This window comes from Anabrus simplex, chromosome 2 (assembly GCF_040414725.1).
Source record: "Anabrus simplex isolate iqAnaSimp1 chromosome 2, ASM4041472v1, whole genome shotgun sequence".
Classification (NCBI taxonomy): domain Eukaryota; kingdom Metazoa; phylum Arthropoda; class Insecta; order Orthoptera; family Tettigoniidae; genus Anabrus; species Anabrus simplex.
The window spans coordinates 169957816-169971543 of NC_090266.1; the positions used below are offsets into that span (position 1 = coordinate 169957816).

General features: G+C 37.4%; 1 protein-coding gene across 5 annotated transcripts in view; it reads right to left on the bottom strand.

Moving 5' to 3' along the window:
- Nucleotides 1–13728, bottom strand: part of LOC136863970 (titin) — a 348159-nt gene that overhangs the window by 114339 nt on the left and 220092 nt on the right. For all 5 annotated transcript variants that reach the window (XM_067140439.2, XM_067140437.2, XM_067140436.2 and 2 more), the window contains 3 exons: nucleotides 12425–12557; nucleotides 3456–3635; nucleotides 1025–1281 (listed from right to left, as the gene is read on the bottom strand). In XM_067140439.2, coding sequence (XP_066996540.2) covers nucleotides 1025–1281; nucleotides 3456–3635; nucleotides 12425–12557 — 570 coding nt within the window. The remainder of the gene's footprint in view (nucleotides 1–1024; nucleotides 1282–3455; nucleotides 3636–12424; nucleotides 12558–13728) is intronic.

Sequence of the window (13728 nt, forward strand, 5' to 3'; positions counted from 1 at the left end):
CTCTCTAATGAGAATATTTTTTTGCTCTAGAACTACAGTGACTCAGGTGACAGTGATCTTAATTCTGATGATAATTCTTTGATAAGTTATATTGCTGTGTCACAAATGAATGCAAAAAGAAAAGGCGATAGCGAGGGGCGTGATGTTGAATCATGTGCTTGTGCAACAGGTGCCTGTGCATTCCAGTGGGAAGAAGGTATGTCTATTCATGTGTCTCTAAAGGAAGTATTTTTTGTAGTAGAGTAGAAAGAGTTTGTTGTATTGTACTAAAATTCTGAACATATGTGCTGAAATTATGGAATTCAAATGGCTCCACTATCACACATTTTACGCTTCTTACTTGCAGAGAGTAGCAACCTCCTCCTGCACTAGCGGGTGATGTGCACTGTGACTACTTATATGGAATGTGCAGCCTCAGCATTCCGCTACCATCTGTGATAGGGATTGTAAACTAAGTCCAGCTTGCTTTTACCAAGGAAGAGTATAATTTTTTCTCTTCCTTTTGGTGGCTATATTAACTCTATCAAGTTCTTTCATTTCAACAACTTGAAAGTCATCAGTTTCAGCACTGTGACAAACAGTCATGGTGGGAAATGGTAAAGCGTAGCTCTGTAATGATTGGTTAATGAAGGCGATGGTCCCTTACTTCCCTGTTTTACTGCACCATCACCAAATGTTCTGTCTGAGTCACTGCTATGTAAAACCAATACAGTACAACACAACACTAGAAATATGACTGGAATAAATTATTAAATGATGGGAAAATAGACAAGACTAAAATCACAATATGTCATAAGAATTTGGGCCCTTGTTAAAGATGACAGTAATATATTTGAGAATGAGCAACAAACTCAAAGGAATATTACCATATTTCCATAGTATAGTCAGTTATTCATGTTATTATTTTATTTATTGTATGGCTTTTATCTCTTTCTTGACCCAGAAACACTGGTTGCCAGAGAAAAATTTATAACATTCTTGCACAATGATTTTGTCCATGCATGTTATGTAATTTCCAACTTACCATGGACAGTAACAACGCTCTCAGTTGATTGTTTCCTGACGGTACATTTGTATGTACCAGCATCATGCAGAGTGATATTCTTTACAAACAGCCTATGAGTTCTTCCCTCCTGGATCACCAATCTGTGGTCCATGCCACTGACTTCTTTACCATTATGGAACCATTTCGTTGAGACCATGTGTGAAGTTTCACATTCTAGGCTGAGGGTTTCCTGCTCCTCCACATCAACCGATGGTTGAAGTTTCTTGGTGAAGGTACTGTAAAATATGAAAGCATTAAGTAAAACTACTCTAGCAGAATGATTCACAGGCCTGAGGAGAAATCAATATCCTAAACAATAAGATAACCCAATATGCTACAAAACATGATTTTACTTCTACTAATATGTGAGGATACTGTGGCTGATAAGCAATGGAACTATGTCTAGCTGAAATAAAGTTGAAAATTATCAAATGATTCCTAAGGGTACAAAAACTTAAATACAAAAAATTACAACAATTTCAAAATTGTATTTAACAACCTCTTGGTTACTCATGACTGACTGAGAAATTAACATTTTTAATGTATTCCTATAAAGACCTAAATTTTTAATAAAGATTAGTACAGTATGTGCAAAAATGCAGAGTACCTACTGAAATAAAATGTAGAACATTATTATCTTGTTATCAACTGTTTGTTTATTTCTCCTGAAAGAAATTAACATACACACTATTACCATGTTTGTTTACCATAGAATGCATAATGTAAGTGTTTGAAATCTGCACTGCCTCACTGTAGACAGTGTTTATATCATTCACACAGATCCTTCTTTTCCATTAGTATATCCAGGAACAGACATTGCAGTAGACTCCTGCGAATGGACTGTATTACGATTGACCTGTCTAAAGCATTTGATAGGGTGGATCATGCGAGACTACTGGCAAAAATGAGTGCAACTGGACTAGACAAAAGAGTGACTGAATGGGTTGCTATATTTCTAGAAAATAGATCTCAGAGAATTAGAGTAGGCGAAGCTTTATCTGACCCTGTAATAATGTTATGAGATGGACAGCAGGCAATGGTATGTTGATAAACGTGGTTAAAAGTCAGGTTGTGAGTTTCACAAATAGGAAAAGTCCTCTCAGTTTTAATTACTGTGTTGATGGGGTGAAAGTTCCTTTTGGGGATCACTGTAAGTATCTAGGTGTTAATATAAGGAAAGATTTTCATTGGGGTAATCACATAAATGGGATTGTAATTAAAGGGTACAGACCTCTGCACATGGTTATGAGGGTGTTTAGGGGTTGTAGTAAGGATGTAAAGGAGAGGGCATATAAGTCTCTGGTAAGACCCCAACTAGAGTATGGTTCCAGTGTATGGGACCCTAACCAGGATTACCTGATTCAAGAACTGGAAAAAATCCAAAGAAAAGCAGCTCGATTTGTTCTGGGTGATTTCCGACAAAAGAGTAGCGTTACAAAAATGTAGCAAAGTTTGGGCTGGGAAGACTTGGGAGAAAGAAGATGAGATGCTCGACTAAGTGGTATGTTAATAATCTTGACCATAGTGGCCGGTGTTTGATCCGTATTGACTTGATCATAAATTGACTAGGCGGACCATCCACCTACATATTTGTTGTAAGTGGTATGTTCCGAGCTGTCAGCGGAGAGATGGTGCGGAATGACATTAGTAGACGAATAAGTTTGAGTGGCGTCTTTAAAAGTAGAAAAGATCATAATATGAAGATAAAGTTGGAATTCAAGAGGACAAATTGGGGCAAATATTCATTTATAGGAAGGGGAGTTAGGGATTGGAATAACTTCCCAAGGGAGATGTTCAATAAATTTCCAATTTTTTGAACTCATTTAAGAAAATGGCTAGGAAAACAACAGATAGGGAATCTGCCACCTGCCCTAAATGCAGATCAGTATTGATTGATTGAATCTCTTCAGATAAGAATTCACCAGTGCACTGGAAACTGGGACTTTATTACGCCAAGAGCACTGAATGCTATTAATCTATGGTCCAGATGAGATAAAATACTCAAGGCAAATACACATATAATGTAGTACTGGTGTTATTAATATTACATATTATACAGACCATCTCTATCTGCAATCAGTAAACATTGATAAAAGTAATCTTGTTAATACAACTGAAAGGTTGTGGCAGATTTATTCAGTTGTGAACACAGTTGAGTAAAATTATCATACTTTAATGATATTAAACAAAGGTCAGTCTTAACTGTACATACATTTGCAACATCTTAGACCAATTCAAAACCTGTGTGTCACAGAATGAATGGAATTTATCTACCTGTTCACATTCATCCTGTCTTCACTCAACCAAATATTCTCCACATTCTGTGATCTTAAAATATTTATAGTAATGCAGTGCCTCTAAGGTCAGTGAAGGAGCATACAACAATAGAATTATTCAGTAATTAACTTACACTTTTGCTACATCAACTGTAACTTTTGCACCATGGGATGCTTTTCCAACTGGATTAACTGCAACACACTTGTAGTCACCAGCATCAACTTCAGAATCAACCTTAGATATTTCCAGAATTATGTTTTCTCCATCAAATGACTGCTTAACAGCTGAAGATGGTGTCAGTGGTTCATTGTTCCTGCAGAAAAAGCAATAACACAGAAACATGAAGGTGAAGGCAAAGTAAATACTCATTTCCAAACTAAATATGAAAGAATACCAAAATTCACTGGCAAGTTCTTTATACAGCATGATAATTGGTCTGATTATCATTTCAGTTCAGAAGTTATGTCATGCAACATCCTCAAACTTAGCCCTCTGGAATTAATTTTATACTAGACATTCCAATCTGTTGTCATGAAAAATAGCTCATAAATTAGCATCATTTGTGTGTCATTCATACCTGCAGGTGTGGATGAATGCATTAACAAGAAACCCACTGCCTGCTTTTTTCCAGAAGTCAGTGCTTGTTCTGTATCTGACATTAGAGGTGAGTCTCGTAAATAATTTTTCTCCTTTAATTTCTTTTCTATATACTGTATTTATTCATTCCTAATTCTGGCTATCATTTCCTGATTTACATCTTTGCTTGAGGTCCTACGTCAATGTAAAGACATCATATTGTGACAAGAAGATCATAACCTTAATTTTTGATATTATATATATTTTAATATAATTATTTCTACAACATTTTCTTTGTCTGGTTTACATATGTTTTAGTTATCACACGATTTGTTTAATTTTTTATTTGGCTGAAGATGGCCACTAAGTAGCTGAAACTAGTCCCAAGACTGATGTAATATCATTTACTTGATATATTGTATTGAAAAGGTGGCCCCGTCTTGTCAATTTATTCTTATGATGACTGGTCATTGCGATAGTAATCCTGCTCAGTATGAGAGGAACTGCAGGTTCAGACATTAGGTTCATGGACTCGGTCGAGTGGCCAGTGGTGTGGCCTCTAAGGCCGAATCCCTTCAGCGAATGTTGGCAACGGTATTTCTCGGGAGTTCCGTGAGTCGAAAGGCTCCAAACAATGTGCGTTTACTAGGTGCGTCTCGTCAGTGGGGTGTGCCGTACAGGCACTGTGACTTTGCTGAATGGAGCAACTTGTGTGGTCATGTCGGGATTTATCCCTTCTGTCCGCCTGCTCCCAGCGGTCGATCATGGGTGTACCTCTGTTCAATGTCGGGACTCGGAATTGTCTGTAGACAACTTAGGTACCGGGCAGGGTGTTGTACTCAGACAGGTTGCTGAATTTAATTGCATGAGAATTGAGACATATTGAGACTACGGGTTACCATTCTAAGATATTGGTGCCCACATTGAAGGGAATGTAGCCATACTGATGCAAATATGGAATCGGTAGGTCAGTCTGGAATGAATTCACTGACATGAAGAGGTTGCAATCCCTGCTGTACACCACAGAACAAAACAAACAGGCACCAATGTTATTGGTTCAAATATTCCACTAACTACTTTTATACTTTGCAGACACACTGATATGCTAAACTTTTATCCTTCAGGAGTTCTTTCACGTATCTGTAAATCTATCAAAACGAGGCTGAGCACCTCAAATGCTACTGGAGAGAGCTGGGATTGAACATGCCAAGATGACCTCAGTAGGCCAGTGCTCTACCATCTGTGCTACTCATCTGGCAAAAATTCCACAATGAACACATGCCTTTCTGATCTCCTCAACAATAATAATGCTTTAAGTTTAAAGGTCATTCTGCTCTGTCAGTCACTACTATTCATGATTTCAAGGTTTCTTGATGATTTAAATGTTCTGCATCTTCTACCCACAAGTAAAAGCAATTTTCAAAGTCATTCAGCCATCCTATTCATACCCAAGTTGGTCCTTATTTTTCATTGAAACTACATTTCTCCTATTATTTCCACCTGTTGTTCATAGAATAATTCTTGTACTTTCATATCATGCTTGTTTGCTTGTTGTTTTAAGGGGCCTAACATTGCAGGTCATCGTCCCACTTTCATATCATTTGCATCAAGCTCATGAAAAGTATATTCTGAATCTACATAGTTTTCTTTCCAGGATTGTAAAGTAGACTGAATACTTAGAATTTCATCTCCTGTCTAACAAAGTACAGTAGATCACAACTATGAACTTATTGCACTAGATCTGCTGGTTTTTTAAAATCTGAATTCTCTCACTTCACTTCCATCATGGGGGGAATGCACAACGTAAATGCTAAAAATAGGGTTACCATAGGAATAATCAGAAACCTAACACATCACAGATTTAAAATAAACAGGATATGAAACTAATAAATTAGGGTACTTATTACTATTACTAAAGAGAAAAGAGCCTCCGTGGCTTAGACGGCAGCGCATCGGCCTCTCACCACTGGATACCGTGGTTCAAATTCTGGTCGTTCCATGTGAGATTTGTGCTGGACAAACCAGAGGCGGGACAGGATTTTCTCCGGGTACTCCGGTTTTCCCTGTCATCTTTCATTCCAGCAACACTCTCCATTCTCATTTCATAGCATCTATCAGTCATTAATAAATCACTTTGGGATTGGCGACCCCATCGTACTAATAGCCTATATCTGCTTCATTCATTCCATCCCTGACCTGGTCAATGACTGGAAAACAGGTCGTAGGTTTTCATTTTCATTACTAAAGAGAAAATCAAAGATGGGACATGGCACAAATGTTTATTACAAAGATGCCACATGTTGCTTACAGTGATCAGACTTTGTACTTCTATGGTCCACCAGTCAAAGACAGCTAAGCTTGTTTGTCAGTATGAATGTGTAGATATCACCACAACTCATGTCTTGAAAATTATACTGCAAAAATTGTGTCTGGAGAGAGGAGATTTCTCTCCTTCATCCACTGACTCTGAATCACTGAAAGTCTTATTTCAAAGTTTGCATTATGCTCTGGAAAAGAAAAAAAAGAACTGTTCAGTTTTCAATAATTCTGAGCATAACTCTCTAGTCGAATAATTCTACTTTTTTTTTCTTTTTTAGAACTTGCTTTATATTGCACCGACACAGATAGAACTTATGGTGATGATGGGATGACGATGGGATAGGAAAGGCCTAGGAGTGGGAAGGAAGCGGCCGTGGCCTTAATTAAGGAAACCATGGAAAACCATCTTCAGGGCTGCTGACAGTGGGTTTCAAACCCACTATCTCCCGGATGCAAGCTCACAGCTGCGGACCCCTAACCACACGGCCAACTCGCTGTGTGTCTAACAATTCAAGAAATAATCTGAACACAGCTGATGTGCCAACATATCATTAAATTTCTCCGCATTCCAATTCTCAATCTATATCTTTAAATTGCAAAACTGATCAAATGCTTCTACATCATCAATTTTTGTTCCTTTTACTTTGAATAAATTTTACTGAAGGTACAAAGTTCTTCCAAGAAGGAACTTCTCTCAACTTCATCCACTCAAAACAAGGACATTTCTTAAATGGTTTCATCCAAGACTCTATGTATTCATGACATAAAATATACAACCTCTCCGATGCTTCAGTATATTCCTTACATTAAACACTTAACACTTCATCCTCCACTTCCTGCAAGAATTCCTGGACTTTGAAAGGAATCAATTTATATTCTAGCCTCAGTTTCAAGTTTGAGGTTCCTTCACTAAGAATGTCAAATATGGTCTTCAACAACAGAATTTCCTTTTTGTTTGATTGCTTCAATTTTAGTACAGCATTATTAAGGACATGTGCAGGACTGCTTACACCAATATCAGAATTGGATTAATAGTAGATTTTAATCTAATAAAAATATTGTTACACTACTTCCTCTTTATCCCACTGAAATTTGAATTGCAATTATTCCAGGGCATTAATCCTATGTGGACAGTTTATCGAGGTAGATTGCGTTAAAAGGGTATTAAATTATTGGTCTAGATTAAGACAGGGTGGAGGAGGTATTTTGCTGCAGGAAGCATATAGATAAGAACTGAAAGGAATGTATGATGAGTATTGGCTAGCAAAAATTAAAAGTTATGTTGAGAATTAGGGTATGGGAATAATAGCAGAATGCAGAGGGCCCTGACAATGAGAATTAAGGACATCCAGATGCAGATTTGTTTGGAAGAAAGTAGAGAAAGGCCTTCACTCAGCCTATTCTACAAGGTCTACCAGATCACCAACTTAGGTATAAGATTCGGAGATGGAAGATTAAAGGGTAGGATATTATGGTGGCTAATGGGGTTGCATAGAAATAGGGGATGGATCAGGGGCAAAGAGAGCTCTCAGTGCATACTATGTGAGGTTAAGTATAATGATCTACATTTACTCTGTGATTGTATAGGGACAGGGAAACTAAGGGCCAAGAGTCTAAATGTGAAGCAACAAAAAATGTGTAGGCAAAAATTCGTAGTAAGTTAGCATCATGGTACTTAATTGTATATCTTTGGACATGTGCTGTTTTCTCACTATTTATACGTAGTAGGAGGTGGTAAGGAGTGAATGGCAAGGGAGAGCAGGACATACCCGTAAGAGGACGGGCCTACCCCAAATATGTAAACGAATGGAGATAATGAGAGAGATGGGGTACGGGAGGAGAGCGGTTTCAGCCTCATGTGGCCAGCCGCAATGGAATGGTGAGAAAACTGCACTGTCATCTGGTAGGGTTGTTGGGGTCTTCTTTTGGGCTCCACGGATAGGGCCGGTCGTGTCATCACTGGGAGGGTGGCCTTCTTCTCACCTGGGGTGATGACACGGCCGAACAGTAGTAGTAGGTTGTTAGCTTATCCTTCTTTGATTGGCATTAATATTATCTCTTGCTTTAATGTTCAAAAATACTAATACTAATACGAGTTATAGGGGTGGCGCTTACACGTGGTCCGGTTTTCCGCCCATGTGAGTGACTACATAGTAGATAGGGGTGGTTTCTCACATGTGGTCTGGTTTCTGCCTGTGTGAGGGGTTACAAAATTAAGTTAGGATTTTAGAGTTAAGGTAGTTATACAGGTGGCGCTTACATGTGGCCCGGTTTTCTGCCCATGTGAGTGACCACATAGCAGACTTAGTTTAATTTTTATTTTTGTTTGTTTTTGTAATGGGAACATGAATTTGGGTTAAAAGCCTGTATTGTTCATCTTCTTCAATAAATACAAATATAATTATCCCCCACAATTTTTTTAATTCACTTAACACATATTTCACAAAATGGAAATAGTGTCTGATGTTTCATCTTGAATGGCTAGTATATCCATTATTTTACTTTGAATTCCATGATTTACAGCCATAATAATGTACTAGAGTAGAGAAACATTTATTGGCCTTGTGACTGCTTTCATTTGTTGCAACTCCTAAAGAGCTACAAACATAAAATACAATTTTTTGTGTCAGGCAGTGTAGTATAAGTATGAGTATATATGACAATCTTTTTCAAACTGTTGGTGCCAAAAGTTACCACCTGGTGTTGCACCTAAAAGGCCCTTCATTGAGCATGTACCTGTAGGACAGAGTCTGTATTGGAGCAGGTGAGATATTGTCTGTTCGGCTCCACATCCACACATCACCGTCTTGATGTGGTAACCCCACATCTGAAGACTCCTCTTGCACCTCATAAACCTGAACGTAGTCTGTTGAGCTACTAATCAACTCGGGCTTGATGAGGTATCTCTGTTAGGCCTTTGAGGAAACTTTTCCTCGATTTTAGTCTTGGTTGTGCCATCTGATAGTCCTAAAAAGTGTGCGCTACAGATGTCAACACCTTCTTCATCTCGTTTCTATAAGCTATCTCTCATCAAAAAAGGTCCAATCCCAGCAAGGCAGTATAGCTTATCCAAAGGTGTAGGCCGCAATAGGTCTCAATGAACACCATGTTAACCATTTCAAAACATTCAACTACTTCAAGGCAATTGGCTTGGTCAGTGATAGCACAGTCACCTGCACAGATGAAACTCTCTGTTCCTTAGGGAAGTTGCTGGTCATTAGTATAGATGTTGAACAAGGAAGGTGCAAGCACGCTTGTGTGAAGTAGGCCATTCTTCTGAGTTCTCCATCTACCTCTCTTTCTCTGGAATTCCTAAACAACTTATGTCTTGCAAATTACTACAGCTATGGAATGTAGTGCAAGCAGACCAGTTGAAAAGGCCTCTGTTTTAGCATGAGAGCACAAAACCTTCTTGCTGATATCAGTGTCTTCAGAGACTTGCATAACAATGCTGCAGTACAGACCGTGGATTTAAATGATTTGTGATGTTTTACTGCATGAAATACCAAAGTACCTCGAGCAGTTCAAAAGCTCACTACCACATTGTACACTTTTAATAACAAAATTTACCAAGCTTTGGCTACTACTAGCACTTTGAGTTCTTAACTTATGCTTAGATGTCTTCAGATGGTCTTTTAAATCACCAAATGCCTTTAGTCCACATTTCCAGAAATAATAAATTATAGGCCTATATAGCACACTGACAGTTTTTGAGAAGGTAAAAAAATTTAACTGGTAATCTTGCTGGACCTCCATGGATGCTATTAAAACCAGAACATGTCTGAGAAAATTCACGTGTATGGAAGCCCTAGCTTAAAATATCTTGAGGTTCTCTTGCATTTCATTTCATTCTCTTCCTTCTTTTTTTTTTTTTTAACCAGCTACTTCATCTTTTGCAATTTTCAATTAACAATCTTAAATTACTAGTATTTTACCATTTTCTCTTGTGACACCTTCAGTGACAACACTAAAGTGCCAGGCACTATGTCCTGTTAATAAGCTGACATGGTTCACTCTGAAAGTATTAAAAACTGAAGTAATAAGTTCTTCTCTATTGCAAAGAGCAGTTCCACAGATATGTTATATGATTATCTAAGAGAAAGTCTCCATTCAAATCCTCAAAAAATACACTACAATATAAAGTTACTTTCCCCTTCTTCTTCTTCTTCACTATAACTTGTATCTTTTACGTGGAACTCCGTGTTTAAAGGATTTGGGATATAGCTGATTTCTCTGAGACAGCGGCAAGAGCCACTGAACTGAAGTTAACCTGATAGTACCTGATATGAGGCACATGCTGCTGTTCAGTTATGAGTCAACATACTTATAGAGGCTGTTAAGCCACACATGGGCACAGTAATTGGTGCTACAGAAAATCCAAACCTGAGGCATATGAGCATACAATATTTGCTGAAGTTCTCCCATGCAGTACCACACAATGTCCGAAGAATGTTACATGTTTTCAAGAGATGCTGCATGATTAATATAGTCTTGTGCCTTGGACTTCTTCTTCAATGTTTCGTAATGTCTTTTACTTGTTATTCTTCCCTTGTCTTCAAGTAGGAGTTAATAAAACAATGAGTGAAATTTTGGGGGTAGTAAATACAGTTGAATATTCTTTACATGAAGTGAGAAAGCCATCATATATTGACAATGTAAGGATTTTTTACACTTAAATGTACAGATTCTGTTTATTTGTTATGCCTCCTTGCACAGATACCAGCAGCTAGGTGTGCACCTCCCCATCCCACTCCTCCTGCATATAACTTGAGCAAAAAACATTTGCCAAGCTAAGTGGCACTGGCATAGTAATGTCTTATTGAACACACTAGTCAGAACATGATTCAGTGTGTTCTATCTCAAGTTCCAGATGTTATCAACAACACTGTTACAAAACAAATTATCAGCAACATTGTTACAAAACAAATTATACAACCAGCTTCAGGAAAGAGTGCTGATATCAATTATATAATTATTTTTCGTGCAGCTTTAAATATTTTAAAAATAAAAAACAAGTAAATTTAAATCAGAACATCTTGTATTGAAAATTTCAGTAAGCAACAATTTCTTTACAGGTTTTTCACGAGGAAAAGTGAAAATGTCTGAATTTTGTTTTGTTTGGTCTGAAACACTTTTTTCAGGCCAGTGACCTAGATGTTAGGCTCCTTCAAATAACAATCATCATCATCATCATCATCATCATCATCATCATCATCATCATCATCACATCTTCTTCATGGAGGTTTTATTTTATCCAGAAACTGACCATCAAAATGTCACTAACTGAGGTCATTCACACCTGCACAGGATAATGTATTTTCAGTTTCTATCATCGGTTTTATTAAAATATTGATAAACATAATTTGCTTCATTTTACATAATCATTACTCACTTGTTCCCTTCTTTGTCCATGCACTACTCTACCTTCGAACTTTGAGGAAACACAGCTATTTCATTTGCGTTAGGTTAAACTACGAAACTAAACATGTACTCTTGCCTGTGTCAGAGAACCTACTGTCGTGCCTGTCAATGTTCTCAGTGAGGCCCGCATTTGGCACGGTCCCACACCGCTCATCACCCCTCTCCCACTGCTGTGCTCAAACAGCCAAGTGCATAGCTACCTGCCAGTGTCTGTAAAAGGTGTTCTATTCTATTACAAATACTCAATTCTAGCAGAACATAATAACAGCAAATGCAGCACAGTGAAGAGGATGAAAAATTGAACTGATAAGTTCTATAGGGGCTGCCTGGTCGAGACACTAAGGCATTTTTGATCACCCCAGAAAGATACGAGTTCAGATTCCCTGCCGGGAAGTAGAAAAATTAAAGAAATGATATTTCTACTTCTGGAGGTGCAAATGGCCCTAAGATTTACTCAGCCTATATTGAAAATGAGTACCAGGTTAATCCCTGGGGATAAATGCAGCCGGACGGAGAGCTAAGCACTCTACCTCACCAAGTGTCGAGGTTACAGATACCGGTAGTGAAATCTTTTTCCTCCACTCCTCCAAGGAACTTTATGACCTGCATGGATATGACTTTGCTTTTGATGAGCTCTAATGGTCACATTTTGTATAGAAATTTAGAATACATTCTTGATACAATCATATAAAAGTCTACAAAATTCAAACACTCTTATAATCAAAACAAGAATATTAATTACTTTGGTAACATCTGTACACTAGATACTATACTTAAGATACTTACCTCAACCACGTAACCTGTGGAACAGGTTTTCCTGTCACTCTCGCAACTAAACGTAAGGTACCTTTCTCAGGGACCTTCTCCTCTTGGAACCTTTCAACAAATAATGGTGGCTCCATCTTCTCCCCTGGAAGCTCTGTAATAAACATGCATATGGTTTAATGTGTTTTAGTTAGCAACGAGGAAGGAGTAGGCCAATGTGACAGGACATCAGGAGAGGCAATAATGTCAGAATGAAAGAAAACAAGTGTAAAAGAAGAAACTGTAAACAGAATTAAAGGCAACAAAGACTAAAGAATGTTAGTGACAATATACTGAACGAAAGGTAACAAACTGAAATCCTGAAGGAAGGAAGGAAGGAAGGAATGAAGAAAGAAAAATTGGGAACTGCTGATTCAGAAAACAAGAGATAACCTTAACTGTAAAAAAATTAACTGTTATAATATGAGAAGAAGTGTTAATATCAATTCTGAAGAACAAGTGCGGAATGATATTGACAAGATGAGAAAGAATAAAAAGTATACAAGAGGAAAATTTCTATGACTTGTTGAATGTAAAAGTATGCTATAATCAAAAACAGGAGTATATTAAATTGACAGACAAAAAATTGAAACAGAGGTAAGAAATATTGGAAGTTAAAATGATAACAGTTGGGAAAATGATCAGAATTGATGAAGTTGTAGCAGAAATGAAAAATACACCTGGATCTCCAAAATATTTGATTTGCAGGCTTTCAGCACAGTTTGTCATTAAGAACAAGTCATCGCATAGGTCAAACTGCTTACTACATTTCCATCTAATTGAATCCCCCCAGCTATTTTACCTTTCAGTAAATGATCGCAGGGCAATAAAACTTGTTCAATGCAAAAGACCAAAATAGTTTTTCCATATTAGACAAGTTTCTGCATTATGTGAAACATTGACAAAGTTTAAAAAAATGTAAAATGAAAGTCAATCAACTGTCCTGGGAGTCACTCCTACATACGTAATATATAGATTTATAAAATTCATTTTATTATTATTGTAGTAGTAGTAGTAGTAGTAGTAGTAGTAGTAGTAGTAGTAGTAGTAGTAGTAGTAGTAGTAGTAGTAGTAGTAGTAGTAGTAGTAGTAGTAGTAGTAGTAGTAGTAGTAGTAGTAGTAGTAGTAGTAGTAGTAGTAGTAGTAGTAGTAGTAGTAGTAGTAGTAGTAGTAGTAGTAGTAGTAGTAGTAGTAGTAGTAGTAGTAGTAGTAGTAGTAGTAGTAGTAGTAGTAGTAGTAGTAGTAGTAGTAGTAGTAGTAGTAGTAGTAGTAGTAGTAGTAGTAGT